This window comes from Rana temporaria, chromosome 4, assembly GCF_905171775.1.
Source record: "Rana temporaria chromosome 4, aRanTem1.1, whole genome shotgun sequence".
NCBI lineage: Eukaryota > Metazoa > Chordata > Amphibia > Anura > Ranidae > Rana > Rana temporaria.
Genome location: NC_053492.1, coordinates 277573496 through 277587178, shown reverse-complemented (window position 1 = coordinate 277587178; position 13683 = coordinate 277573496). Strand labels below are relative to the sequence as shown.

General features: G+C 39.8%; 1 protein-coding gene across 3 annotated transcripts in view; it reads left to right on the top strand.

The window, feature by feature from the left end:
• The window catches only part of TBC1D32 (TBC1 domain family member 32), a 552992-nt gene that overhangs the window by 241069 nt on the left and 298240 nt on the right, over nt 1-13683 (top strand). For all 3 annotated transcript variants that reach the window (XM_040350328.1, XM_040350326.1, XM_040350327.1), the window contains exon 18: nt 1478-1560. In XM_040350328.1, the coding sequence (XP_040206262.1) occupies nt 1478-1560 (83 nt within the window). The remainder of the gene's footprint in view (nt 1-1477; nt 1561-13683) is intronic.

Sequence of the window (13683 nt, the reverse complement as noted above, 5' to 3'; positions counted from 1 at the left end):
GAACTAACTGAAGTTAGAAGCTGATTGGCTACCATGCACAGCTGCACCAGATTCTGTTTTGCACCAGTTTTTGTAAATCTGCTCCTGTGTACTTTAACCAGCACGTGGAAATCTTGTTTAGCATTTAACCTCTACTACAGAGCCTGATTGTCCTAGGTAATGTTCCAATTGTTTGGTTTGCCTTTCAGTAAACAGCAGATAAGATTGGATATCTGTGTGTATTATGATGAGTATTTTTTATTTTTTTCCAAGTGTGAAGAGATTGCTATCATTATATGGTACTTTTCTGACCTGGAGAACCACCTTCTGAGCTTCCATGTTATTGAGTTATAAATCTGTTGTGTGCATGCCTAGCATGAAGTATCTATGTAATGTTGTTACAGATTTTTTTACCTGGGCTTGTATTGCTGTATACTGAATAAGCTGATGATACTGCTATGAACTACTGATCTGTTGGCACCCATAGTTGTTTGTAGTTGTGACATTATCGGTACAGTGTTATTAAGCCTGGTAATAAATTGTTTGAAATATGTCAACTGTTATATATTGTGGCAAGCTTATCTTTTATTACTGCACTGCTCGTAACAGTTATAGCATGTCAACAAGCATTGTTTCTTCATATGAAGGGCATTTTCTCCAGAAGTTAGTAAATGAGGGGAAACTCTACTGACTTTCATTCAAGGTGTACAATGCTGTACAAGCAAAAATGTGGTTATTTTTTCCTTGCATGTGATAAGATATTTTTTGCAAAGTGAAAGTAATATTACCATGTTAATTTATTATTTGTTATAAAATAGGAAACCTGTTGTGCTTACCTGCTCTGTGCAATGGCATTGCACAGAGCATCCCCGGTCCTTCGCTTCTTGGGTCCCGCGTTGGTGCTCTGGGCTCCTTCCCCGCACTGGTTGCTCCTATAGCAAGCCACTTGCTATGGTGGCAATTGTATGTGCTTGCGACCGCGTGCTTCTTTCAAAATCCTAAGCCCCCCCCAACTTCTGCTTACATCACATTCTGTCCTCTGCTCAGCTCCTAACCCAATCCGACTGGTTTATTTGCATATCAGTGATGAGATCCTTAGATTCTCAAAACAGCACATTGGCTTAAAAATCTAACTATGCAATATATATAAAAAAAATAACAAATCTGCTATAAAATCACTTAAATATCCATAGCAACACAGGGGTATGAATACTTTTTCAAGGCACTGTATATATACAATCTTCCTTATATATCAATAAACAATGCTTGTCACAGGTCCAGAAGAGGTTTATAACATCCAAGCACAGATATTGTTATTCTAAGCATTTTCTCAGCGTCTGTGCATACTGCTGTGAAAAATATTGTCTGCTGAGCTGGAAAACAAACATTTATTTAAATATGCACAGAATATGTAAATGTTCACACATGGCTGTAATATTATAATACAAAAATGACATTTGCACAAGTTTTATTCTTTGTCGTCTTCCTTCATTCACAGACGGTTTTGATGTCTGAAAGAACCCCAACGCCTGTTGCTGGATCTGCTTCTCTTTCATCTGGGAGCCAGGATTCACAGGGGACGTAAGTTATGCTGCTCTCTTGTAGACTGCTAGATGCAGTCCTGGAACTGTCACCTGCCTTTCTAAAGCTGGGGTGCTCAGTAGCATACCGGGAATTTACAATAGGAACATAATCATTTATCTCAGTTAGCTTAATATAGAATAGCCATCTCTCAACAAGTACGGTGTTGTACAGCATGCAGTAGTCAAAATAAACGATTATACATTTTAAAATAACAGATAACTTCTATGCTTGTTTCTTTTACATTTTTTTTTTTTTTTTTTTTTGCTTTGTTAGGCCTCATTCAAGCAGGTGGTCAAAACAGGTGGTTGAGTCAGTTTTACTGCCCTCCAACCTGACACTTAACCATTTCGCTGTCAGAGCAATTTTTGCGTTTTTTGCACACATTTAAAAAATTATTTTAGGCCTGAAGATTACACAAAAACCCCAAACATTATATGTTTTCTGAAAGCGGACACCCTAGAGCAGTGGTCATCACCCCTGTCCTCAGGGCCCACTAACAGGCCAGGTTTTATGTATGGCCTTGGGGAGATGCAGACTAGAATACTGCAATCACAGGGTAGAAAATGATATCGCCTGTGATATATTTCACCTGGCCTGTGAGTGGGCCCTGAGGACAGGGTTGATGACCACTGCCCTAGAGAATAAAATAGCGGTAGTTCAAATTTTTTATATCAGAAAATATTACCGCAAAGGTCTAGGAAATGCAATATTTTAGTAAAAAAACACAGTAACGTGTATTTTAGGTCATACAAACACAATACATTACCCAAATGTTTGGTAAAATATAAAAGACAAGGTTATGCCAAGTAAATAGATACCCAACATGCCACATCTTACATTCTTTTTGTGCCCGCAAATGGGTATAGGGTATGCTTCAAAGCCCCCCCTATAGGTATCCGTTAGTGTTACAGAGGAGGTCTTGTCTTAGAATTATTGCCCTAATGCTCATCCTCGGTGTCATGTGACTTGTTAGTGTTACAAGGTCTCAGGTGTGATTCAGAAGCAGGTGTGTTAAATTTGGTGTTATCTCTCTTACTCTCTCATACTGGTCACTGGAAGTTCAACAAGATCTGAAAAAAAGAATTGTTGCTCTACATAAAGATGGCCTAGGCTATAAGAAGATTGCCAAGACCCTGAAACTGAGATGCAGCACGGTGGCCCAGACCATACAGTGGTTTAGCAGGACAGGTTCCACTCAGAACAGGCCTTGCCTTGGTCGACCAAAGAAGTTGAGTGCACATGCTCAGCATCATATCCAAAGGTTGTCTTTGAAAAATAGACATATGAATGCTGCCAGCATTGCTGCTGAGGTTGAAGTGGTGGGGGATCAACCTGTCAGTGCACAGACCACACGCCACACACTGCATCAAATTGGTCTGCATGGCTGTCCTCCCAGAAATAAGCCTCTTCTAAAGATGATGCACAAGAAAGCCTGCAAACAGTTTGCTGAACATAAGTAGACTAAGCACATGGATTACTGGAATTGTGTCCTGTGGTCTGATGAGACCAAGATAAACTTATTTGGTTCAGATGGTGTCAAGAGTGTGTGGCGGCAACCAGGTGAGGAGTATAAAGACAAGTGTGTCTTGCCTACAGTCAAGCATGGTGGTGGGAGTGCCATGGTCTGGAGCTGCATGAGTGCTGCCAGCACTGGGGAGCTACAGTTCATTGAGGGAACCATGAATACCAACATGTACTGTGACATACTGAAGCAGAGCATGATCCACTCTCTCCAGAGACTGGGCCACAGGGCAGTATTTCAACATAACGACCCCAAACACACCTCCAAGATGACCACAGCCTTGCTAAAGAAACTGACGGTAAAGGTGATGGACTGGCCAAGTATATCTCCAGACCTAAACCCTATTGAGCATCTGTGGGTCATCCTCAAATGGAAGGTGGAAGAGCGCAAGGTCTCTAAGATCCACCAGCTCCATGATGTCGTCATGGAGGAGTGGAAGAGGATTCCAGTAGCAACCTCTGAAGCTCTGGTGAACTCCATGCCCAAAGGGGGTTAAGGCAGTGCTGGAAAATAATGGTGGCTACACAAAATATTGACACTTTGGGCCCAATTTGGACATTTTGACTTAGGGATGTACTTTACTTTTGTTGTAAGCGGTTTAGACATTAATGGCTGTGTGTTGAGTTATTTTGAGGGCAGCCATTTTAGACTGTTATATACAAGCTGTACACTATCTAATTTGCATTGTGGCAAAGTGTAATTTCTTCAGTGTTGTCGCATGAAAAAGTATAATAACATATTTTCAAAAATGTGAGGGGTGTACTCACTTTTGTGAGATACTGTATGCATTTATCCACTTTTGTCTTGACATTTTTATATGCTATCTTTTGCAAATAGCCGAGTCTAGATTCTGACTACTCTAGCTCCTCACCGATATTGTGTGCTCCATCTCTTATGCAGCTTTAGAGCTCTATCCCCTCCTCTAGTTGACAAATGAGTGCTCATATCCATAAATGCTGCTGTATGTTATTTAACCTTCAGTGTTATTGCAGGATTAATCTAAAATTTAGGCAAGCTAACTAACAGCGAGGATAGAGACAAGGTGGGAATAAGGATTAATTTCCCATGCATAAAGAGGATGTTTTCACTCTGTGTATTCTTAAAGCATACTTTTATTTAACTGCTGTCGCTTGCATTGTATACTTGCTCAGAATGATAATTATTGGTAAAAATTGCATTTTCAATCCTAATTAGCACTTTATGTTATACCAAACCTAGGATTTTGTGCTGGAACATGAGATTTTACTAGCAGTCGGCAATTCGGAGAAGGAATCCATTATAATCATCTTTATTGCTTAATGTCCTGCTAGCTGAGTGGTATTAAACCCAAAACCCAAATTCTATTGCAGCTAACCAATCATTAGATGCGGTGGCTGCTTTAGCTTTTTTTTTTTAAACTTACTGGCCAGATTAGCAGGTGGAAATAAAACATTTCTAAAAAATAAAATGGATGCAGCCATCACATCTAAGAATTGCTAAGCTGCAATATAATAAGTTTGCTTTTGAGTATTATAATCAGATTTTTTTCTCCATCTCTGTCTCATTGAGGATATTTACATACACTTCCTGTCCCATAGACAAGATAGGAAGTGAGAAGAAATCCCTGCAAATCAAGGGATTTTCTTGGGACCCCCCCAGGTCACTAGAACTAGTGTCCCCATTGGAAAATTAGATTTTACTTTTACTTGCAATGACAATGGTAACCAGGATAAATACAGCAAACAAATCTCCCTAGCGGAACACAGACAGCAATTAACCTCCCTGGCGGTATGATTCTGTCTGGAATTACGTACCAAAAGCGGTACAATTATTTTGCAAGGAAATTTGGCGTTTTATACTGTAGGCCTGTAATTTTTATTAATAACTCACTTAAATCTGACCAAGCAAGAGTCTTGTAGGCATCCGGGTATGATTTTTTTTTTTAAAACAAAATTATAAATTATAATATAATAAATAATTATAAATAATTATAACAAATAATAATATAATTATAATAAAAATTATTCAATAATGTAATCAACTCAAAATCACTGAAATTTGCAGTTGCAGAATTGTCGCTGTCATTATTTTATTTTTTTATGACAAATTTCCCTGCAAATCGCTATCGCACATTTCTGCAAGTGATTATAATTTATTATCGCTGTTTTCTAGCTGATCTAAAACCATTTTTGACATAAAGGGACACTTTTGGACAATCTACAGTTTTTAGGCAGAAAGAACAGTTTTTATTATATAAAAGAACATGTAGGGCACTGGACAGACCACTAGGGACAAGGGGGGTGTGTATTTTTTACATACAGTACTGTAATCTATAAGATTACAGTATACTGTATGTAAAGTGTTTGTTTACTTTTTTGAATTTTAGCGCCGTTCTCCGCCCCCGTGCGTCGTAACGTCGCAGGGAACGGAGATCGGCGGCACAGGGGGACACTGTGAATCGAGCGAGGAGGACCCGCTCGCTCACACAGCGCGGTGACATCGCTGGATCCAGGGACAAGGTGAGTAACTTGCCTGTGAATCCAGCGAAAGGTAAGCCGCGCCGCTGCACGTCCACCCCGAGCGTGACTCGGGGATACCGATCTTAGCATTGAAAACCAACCCCGAGTCACGCTCGGGTTTACCGTCAGGGGGGTTAAACACAAATGGGTGTTCTAATCCATCTTCACTCTATTCAAAACAAAACGGAAAAAAAAAAATATATATATATATATATATATATATATATATATATATATATATATATATATATATATAAATAATATTTTTTTTTGCCTTTACTTATACTTTAACTTAAAAGCCACACACAATAGTAAAATAATTGTCATGGGTAGTTTTAGATGTGTAAATTGGCTTGGATGGTTTTAGTGTGGTAATTTCAGAGCACAAACCTCCTAACACCAAAATCACCACGCTATCCACAACTAAAACAAAAGGATTTGACTTTAGGAACCTTTTTCATTTTAAATATTAAATATATTGTGTCATTGTAACTAGTGATAAACCTTTCTTTGGAATATATATGATGGCAAAGTTTTTGATCGTGTTGGAGCCTGTAAGTAATCGCTTGGGATATGTATTCAGTCGTTTTAATAAATACCCTGGAAATGTGAGTTTCTGTAGAATGGATCCGTGAGATTTTCATTTCTTACTATGTGCTTCTGCATTTAAAATAAAACTCTGTCTGCGGAATGTATCATTCTTCATTCACTATCAGGTAGGATAAGCTACATAGAAGCCTGAACTGACTTGGGCCTCTTTCACACATGTGGACTGTTCGTCGGATCAGTTCAGTCTGGATCAGTATCCCCCAAAAATGTTCGTTGGATCAGTTTAGGCCGATCCATATTCTTCTACCTATTTTTGATTAAAAAAATCGCAATAAGCGTTTATCAATTGGTTTGCGCAAAATGTATAGCGTTTACAAAATAGGGGATAGTTTTATTGCATTTTTATTAATAATTAATTTTTTTACTACTAATGGCGGCGATCAGCGACTGCAACATTATGGCGGACACATCAGACAATTTTTTAAAAATTCATTGTTTACTGTGAAAATGACAATTGCAGTTTGGGAGTTAACCACTAGGGGGCACTGAAGGTGTTAAGTGTGACCTCATATGTGTTTCTAACTGCAGGGGGGGCGGGGCTGGACGTGTGACGTCATTGATCGCCTTTCCCTATATCCGGGAACAGACGATCAATGACAGCGCCACTGTGAAGAATGGGGAAGGTGTGTTTACACACACCTCTCCCCGTTCTTCAGCTCCTGTGACCGATCGCGGGTCCCGCGGTTACGGAGCTTCGGACTGGGTCACGGGCGTTTAACAATCACATACAGGTACGTGATTGTGCCCAGCCGTGCCATTCTGCTGACGTATATAGGCGTTAGGCGGTCCTTAAGTGGTTAAAGAGGACTCAAACTTAGGGAGTTGTGCCCAAAAGGCTAGCAAAGGGCAAAGGACCAGTGACTAGTATTACTATAGACTACCTGCAGATGATCTTTTCCCCTCCTTGTGGAAGCAGTCATCATGGTGCAGGGCTTTTTTCCTCCTGTCAAAGCTGCCCCCCTGATAACTGGTAGGGGAATATTCAAGAAGCAGTTATAAAGGTGGAGGAAGCACAGATCCACAGAATAGATTAAGCAGACAAGAAGCGATGCTTGCACTGCAGGTCCTCAGATACAGCTTCCTCCATCAAGGAAAAGGTAGAGTATTGACACACCCAAACTATGTTCCAAATCTCACAGTGACTGCTATTGGTCTGTAGGCATAAGAAGTACACTGCTAATTTTTAGGACAAACTCAAGACAAAAGCTTAATCTTTAAGGTTACTGCTTAAGCACATTTAAAGATGAAACGTAACTTTTATTATAGAATACAACACCAGTACATTAGTTATGTGTAAAGCCTCATACACACGATCGGATTTCCATCGGACAAAGCCATGGAATTTTGTACGAAGGGAGTTGGCCGTGATCTTGTATTGCATACAGACGGCACAACCTTGTCAGCCAACAAACACAAACGTAGTGACGTACTAGACATACTACATGGTTTTTAAGCTCTTTAGCGCCACCCTTTGGACAACTTCTGCTAATGTTGTCTTACGGTTGGCATTGGTTCGGAGCATGCGTGTTTGTACTTTTGGATTTTTTTTCACACGATCGAATAATCCGACATCACACATTTGTTGTCGGAAAATTTTAAAACATGCTAGCCCACATTTGTTATCGGAAATTCAGACAAAAATTGTCCGATGCAGCATACAAACGGTCGGATTATCTAACAACATCCTGCCATCACACAATTCCTGTCAGAAAGTCAGATAGTGTGTACGGGCCTTAAAGTGGAGGTTCCATCAAAAATATAACTTTGCTTTATATTGTAGCTTAGACCTGAAAAATAAAAAATAAAAAAATGTTTTACTCACCTCGAAATGCCTGTTGCTATGCGGTCCCACGAAATCTGCCTTCCTATTCACCTCGGATCCTGACATCAGCTCCCTCGGCTTCCAGGATGCCATGCGCTTCACCTGTGTCTCCCGGCTTGCCATCACAACGGCATGCACTTTCGCCGCCGCCGCTGCTCGAAGTGATGGCAACCCAAGTGTTTGACGGCGAGGCGCTGCAGGTCTATTGCAGACACACGAGAATGGGATGGGACGCGCGGCCCTTTCAAATAGTCATCCCCAGTATTCTCGGAAGTAATTGCTTGTGGGCTTCACAATGCCCACAAGCAAAATGAGAACGTTCAAGAGGCAAAGATATAAAGTGCTCCTTTACAATAACTCGGCGGGACATTTTAAAATAGTAAGTGACACCATAGAGACGTATAGAAAGAGAGATGAAAGCAGATATTTTTTAAATTTGAAAAATGTAATAGGAACCCCACTTTAAGAATCTATATTCCATTACCTGCATCTTCTAAAAATAAATCTTTCCTTCAGTGCCTTCATCACAGCAGTCGCTGCCAATGTGAAGAGTGGCACCACTCGGACTCCCCCTTCTGCCCTCTCCAATATTCACTATGCTTGTATTACTATTTTCTCTCAACGCAGCATAGTTTGTGCATGGAGAAGGAGCAACTCAGCAAAAGGATCCCCCCCATGTGTAGGGTTCTTCTCCTCTGAGTGCAGCTGTGCAGGGCAGCTGCATTATTCAGAGATCTCTGAATGAATAAACTACAAGTCCTGTCTGCGGGGGAACGTACAAGGGGTGGGCAGGAGGGGAGGCTGCCCTGGGCACTGCAGTTTCATGAGGGGAAGATGATTAGTGTTGGCAGGGGTGTAGTTAATTTAGCATTGACACACACAGCAGATCACATGAACGGAGTGCGATTTCAATGCAGTGCGGGAAACGCATATGACTCGCAATGTTTCTTGCATTGCAATAGTAAGAACCTAGGCTTAATTATGTATTAATAAATACAGAATTGCGCTGTTTGTGTCTTTTATATCTGCCTAGAGTTCAGCTTTAAATTGTATAATTGAATCCCTAAATTAACTTGGTGTTTGTAAAGGAAACCTTGTGTTTATCGTTACTTTATCTCCCCCTGCTATCATGAATGTGCAGTGAAAATCATTTTCCCAGCAAGTGTGTGTTTCTTCTCATTAGTAGGTATGATTTAGACATTTTGTTTTGTGGTAACCATGTTCTAACCTTTTGTTTTACCCCAGCAGGAAGCTGGATTTTTTGACAGTCTTGCCACAGTTTTGTATATGTACACAAGAATTGTCCTAATTTAATAGTTAATTATAATGCTTTCATTAGCTTTCCTTGCAATTTATGTTTTAATCAAACTCAATTAAATAAACTATATTGCAATATATGTTTCTGCAGTTGTAGCTAGTGAAAGTTTTATGACCCATATCATGAAGCAACACCATTTCTTTAATTAAAAATAAATGAATTTTACAAATTCCCTGCTTTTTAGTATTGGTTTAGTTCCTTAACAAATAGGAAATACTTTTTATTTGTAAGTACTTTATTTGCAGATATTTTTTTATGTAGCTTAAGGGTTTTATTTTTTTTTATTTCTAAAAGTTTTTTTACAACATAAAACATTAAAACAGTGGGGGAGATTTACTAAAACTAGAGCACACAGAATCTGGTGCAGCTGTGCATAGTAACCAATCAGCTTATAGGTTTTATTGCCAAAGCTTAAAGTAATATTAAAGCTTCTTTTTCTTTTAAATAAAATAACAAACATGTTATACTTGCTTGCTCTGGGCAAAGGTTTAGCACAGATCAGCCTTGATCCTCCTCTACTGGTGTCCCCCACCCCACCGCTTTAGTGAGTGCCCCCATAGAAAGCTGCTTTTTATAAAGGCGCTCATGCAGGCTCGCTCCTGGGCCACCCTGTCTGTGTCTATTGACACAGTCAGGATAGCTTGGTCCCCACTCACTCATCACATGATTCGATTGAAAGCAGCAGAAGGCATTGGCATATCAATATGCTCACTGAGGAGAAACAGAGATGAAATAGCTAATTCATTCATGCACAGCGCTGGATTGGGAATGTCATAGTTGCTAACATTTCAAAAAAGTTTTTAGGGGCACCTTTTTTCTTTGTGTCCAGAAAACCACTCTAGGCGGGCATGTACTTTAGTTAGGGGTGGAGACATAATTTAATATGGGTGGGGTTCCACAAGAAGCATAGCGATAAAATATGAATCTATTTATCGCAGGCATATTTATAGCACCTACAATTTATTCGGGGCTTTAAATATCCCAGTTCATTAATGACACACAGTCCAGAATCCCAGGACACATTCCTCCTCCACTGAAGCACGCACACCTCCACCTTTGACTGAAATCCAGGGAACCTCAGCGTCTCCCTAAGATCACACTTTGCTATTTACCAGACCTCTTGATGTAACAAGGTCAACCTGCTGCATATTTAACAACCTGAAATCCACCACCATCCTCAAGTCTGTCAAAGTCTCTCCGTGCAGCTTGGGCACCAGAGTTGGACAGTGCACGATCACCTCCGAGGCTGGCCACATCCCCTAGACAAATCCTGTCCAATCAAAATGTCTACAAAAAAGCAAAAGGGCACTAGAATTCGTAAAACCGATAAAAGCAGCATGCATTTGTGTCTTAATTATGCATTTGCCCATATTTATTCCTTGTTTACATATTCCTTTGTAAATTACACATGCAGTAGTACTCTAATTAAATTGACCCATACACCTTTTGTTCTGCTATTGATGACTTACAGCTTCCTTTTCCTGCTTGTGTAAATCCTTGCTTTTCCCCGGATTGGACTGCTCGAGAAAGGATCAGAACCCCAGAAACATGTAGAGATCCACCCTGTCCCCATCCCATTGGCTGTCAGTTGACAGCTGCTCCCGACCCACCTACCCCCAACATCACTGCTCAGTTTTGACAGCTGGTGTTCTCTGCATGCAAGCCATTATTCTGCCAGTTTTATGCACTGGTCCTTGCAAGCCTCAGCATCTGCTGCATGTGGAACTGTTTCATCTAGCTGTGCAGTTCTCACTCCTGAGTGAGTCCTCGGGTGCCCTGATCAGTTGGCGGGGTGGAGAGGGAGGATATCTGTCCCCAGCATGTGCGCCCCCCCATATGGAAGAAAAATATATTTCCAATATATTTATTAAAAAAATATATATATTTTAAATATATTTACAATATATTGGCCTACGCAAATATATTTTTACATCTATTCCAAAAATGTAAATTAAAATATATTTTCCAAAGGCATATATTTGAAAATATATTTTTTTTAATATATTTGCCAGATATTTTTGAGCATCTAAAAAAATGCATTTTAACATATATTTTTAAATATACTTGTAAAGGCATTCCAAAATATAATTTAAATGCATTTTCCAAAGACATATATTGGAAAATATATTTTTAAAATATATTCTTCAGATTTTTTTTAACACATAAAAAAAGTAATTTCAACATATATTTTTACATATATTTGTAAATGTGTTCCAAAAATATAATTTTAATATATTTTCCAAAGGCATATATGTGAAAATATATGTTTGTAAATATATGTTTCAGATATTTTTGAACATATAAAAAAAATGCATTTGAACATATATCTTTAAATATACTTGTAAATGCATTCCAAAAATATAATTTAAATGTATTTTCCAAAGATATATATTAGAAAATATATTTTTAAAATATGTTTTTCTGAAAATATTTAGGGGCAGATTCACAAAGCGAGTACGCCGGCGTATCTACTGATACGCCGACGTACTTTCAAATTTCCCGCGTCGTATCTTTGTTTTGAATCCTCAAAACAAGATACGACGGCATCTGGGTTAGATTCGACAGGAGTACGTCTTCGTACGCCTTCGGATCTAAGATGCAATTCTTCCGCGTCCGCTGGGTGGCGTTCACGTCGTTTTCTGCGTCGAGTATGCAAATTAGCTATTTCCGACAACCCACGAACGTACGAGCGGCCGTCGCATTCTTTTACATCGTCTCTAGTCGGCTTTTTTCGGCGTATAGTTAAAGCTGCTATTTGGTGGCGTATAGTTAAACCTGCTATGTTAAGTATGGCCGTCGTTCCCGCGTTTAATTTTGAATTTTTTTTTACGTTTGCGTAAGTCGTCTGTGAATCGGGATGGACGTAATTTACGTCCACGTCAAAACAATGACATCCTTGCGACGTCATTTAGCGCAATGCACGGCGGGAAATTTAGGAACGGAGCATGCGCAGTTCGTTTGGCACGGGGACGCGCTTCATTTAAATGAAACACGCCCCCTACTCGCCGCATTTGAATTCCGCGCCGTTACGCCGCTTGAGATACACTACGCCGCCGTAACTTACGGCACAAAATCTTTAAGGATTCGAACCAAAGCCAGGTAAGGTACGGCGGCGTAGCGTATCTCAGATACGATGCGCCGGGGCAGATCTTTGTGGATCTGCCCCTCAATGTCTAATAAAGACATTTCAACATATATTTTTTCTGACATTTTTGTAACTATGACATAGATAACATTCTGAATACATTTATAAGAGAGCCACTCCCATTTTAAAATGGTTTGTTTTACTCCTTTTAAAATAAAAAAAAAAAATAAAAACCAAAAGATTCAAATAAAATATAAAACATTTTTTATAAGATTTTAAGCACATAATCCATTTAATACAAAGCAGATAAACCTCTCGCATCCACTTTCTATTCCCAAAGAATGTCATTCTGAATTGAGAACGCTTGTCGGCGGACCAGCAAAACGTCTTAAAATACAGCAAGTCCAGTTAGTTTGATTTATTGATTGACCTGAATGAATGAGAACCTTCACAGACATCCACATCCACAGTACAAGGGTCTTGTCTGCTTACAGGGTACCGAGAGAAACTCCGGATATAAATCATCAATGTTCTGTCTAATCCATGAATCAGAAGTTACACTATTATTACCAAACTCGCTCATCAGTGTCTTTATGGACCTTGCTTTGTGCACTGGTGTGCAGTCATGTTGGAACAGGAAGGAGCCGTCCCCAAACTGTTTGCACAAAGTTGGGGGCATGCAATTGTCCAAAATGTCTTGGTATGCTGACGCTTTAAGAGTTCCCTTCACTGGAACTAAGGAGCCAAGCCCAACCCCTGAAAAACAACCCCACACCATAATCCCCCCTCCACCATAATCCCCCCTCCACCATAATCCCCCCTCCACCAAATGATTTTGACCAGTGCACAAAGCAAGGTCCATAAAGACATGGAGGAGCAAGTTTGGGGTGGAGGAACTTGACTGGCCTGCACAGAGTCCTGACCTTAACCTGATAGAACACCTTTGGGATGAATGTGCTTCTGGAAGAATGGTCAAACATTCCCATAGGACAGCCTTCCCAGAGGAATTGAATCTGTTATAGACTGGGATGCCATTAAAGTTCATGTGCGTGTACAGGCAGGTGTCCCAATACTTTTGGCAATATAGTATATATACTGTATATTCTTTTTATACTAAGTCCAGTCCATTGTTTGGACTTAGTACCTGCCGAAGGGTAATTCCAGCAGCCAAATAAAAGGAATTGGGATATTAAAGTTCTCCCCAGCACAAAATTAAAACTCAGCAGCTACACAATGGGGGTTATTTACTAAAGGCAAATCCACTTT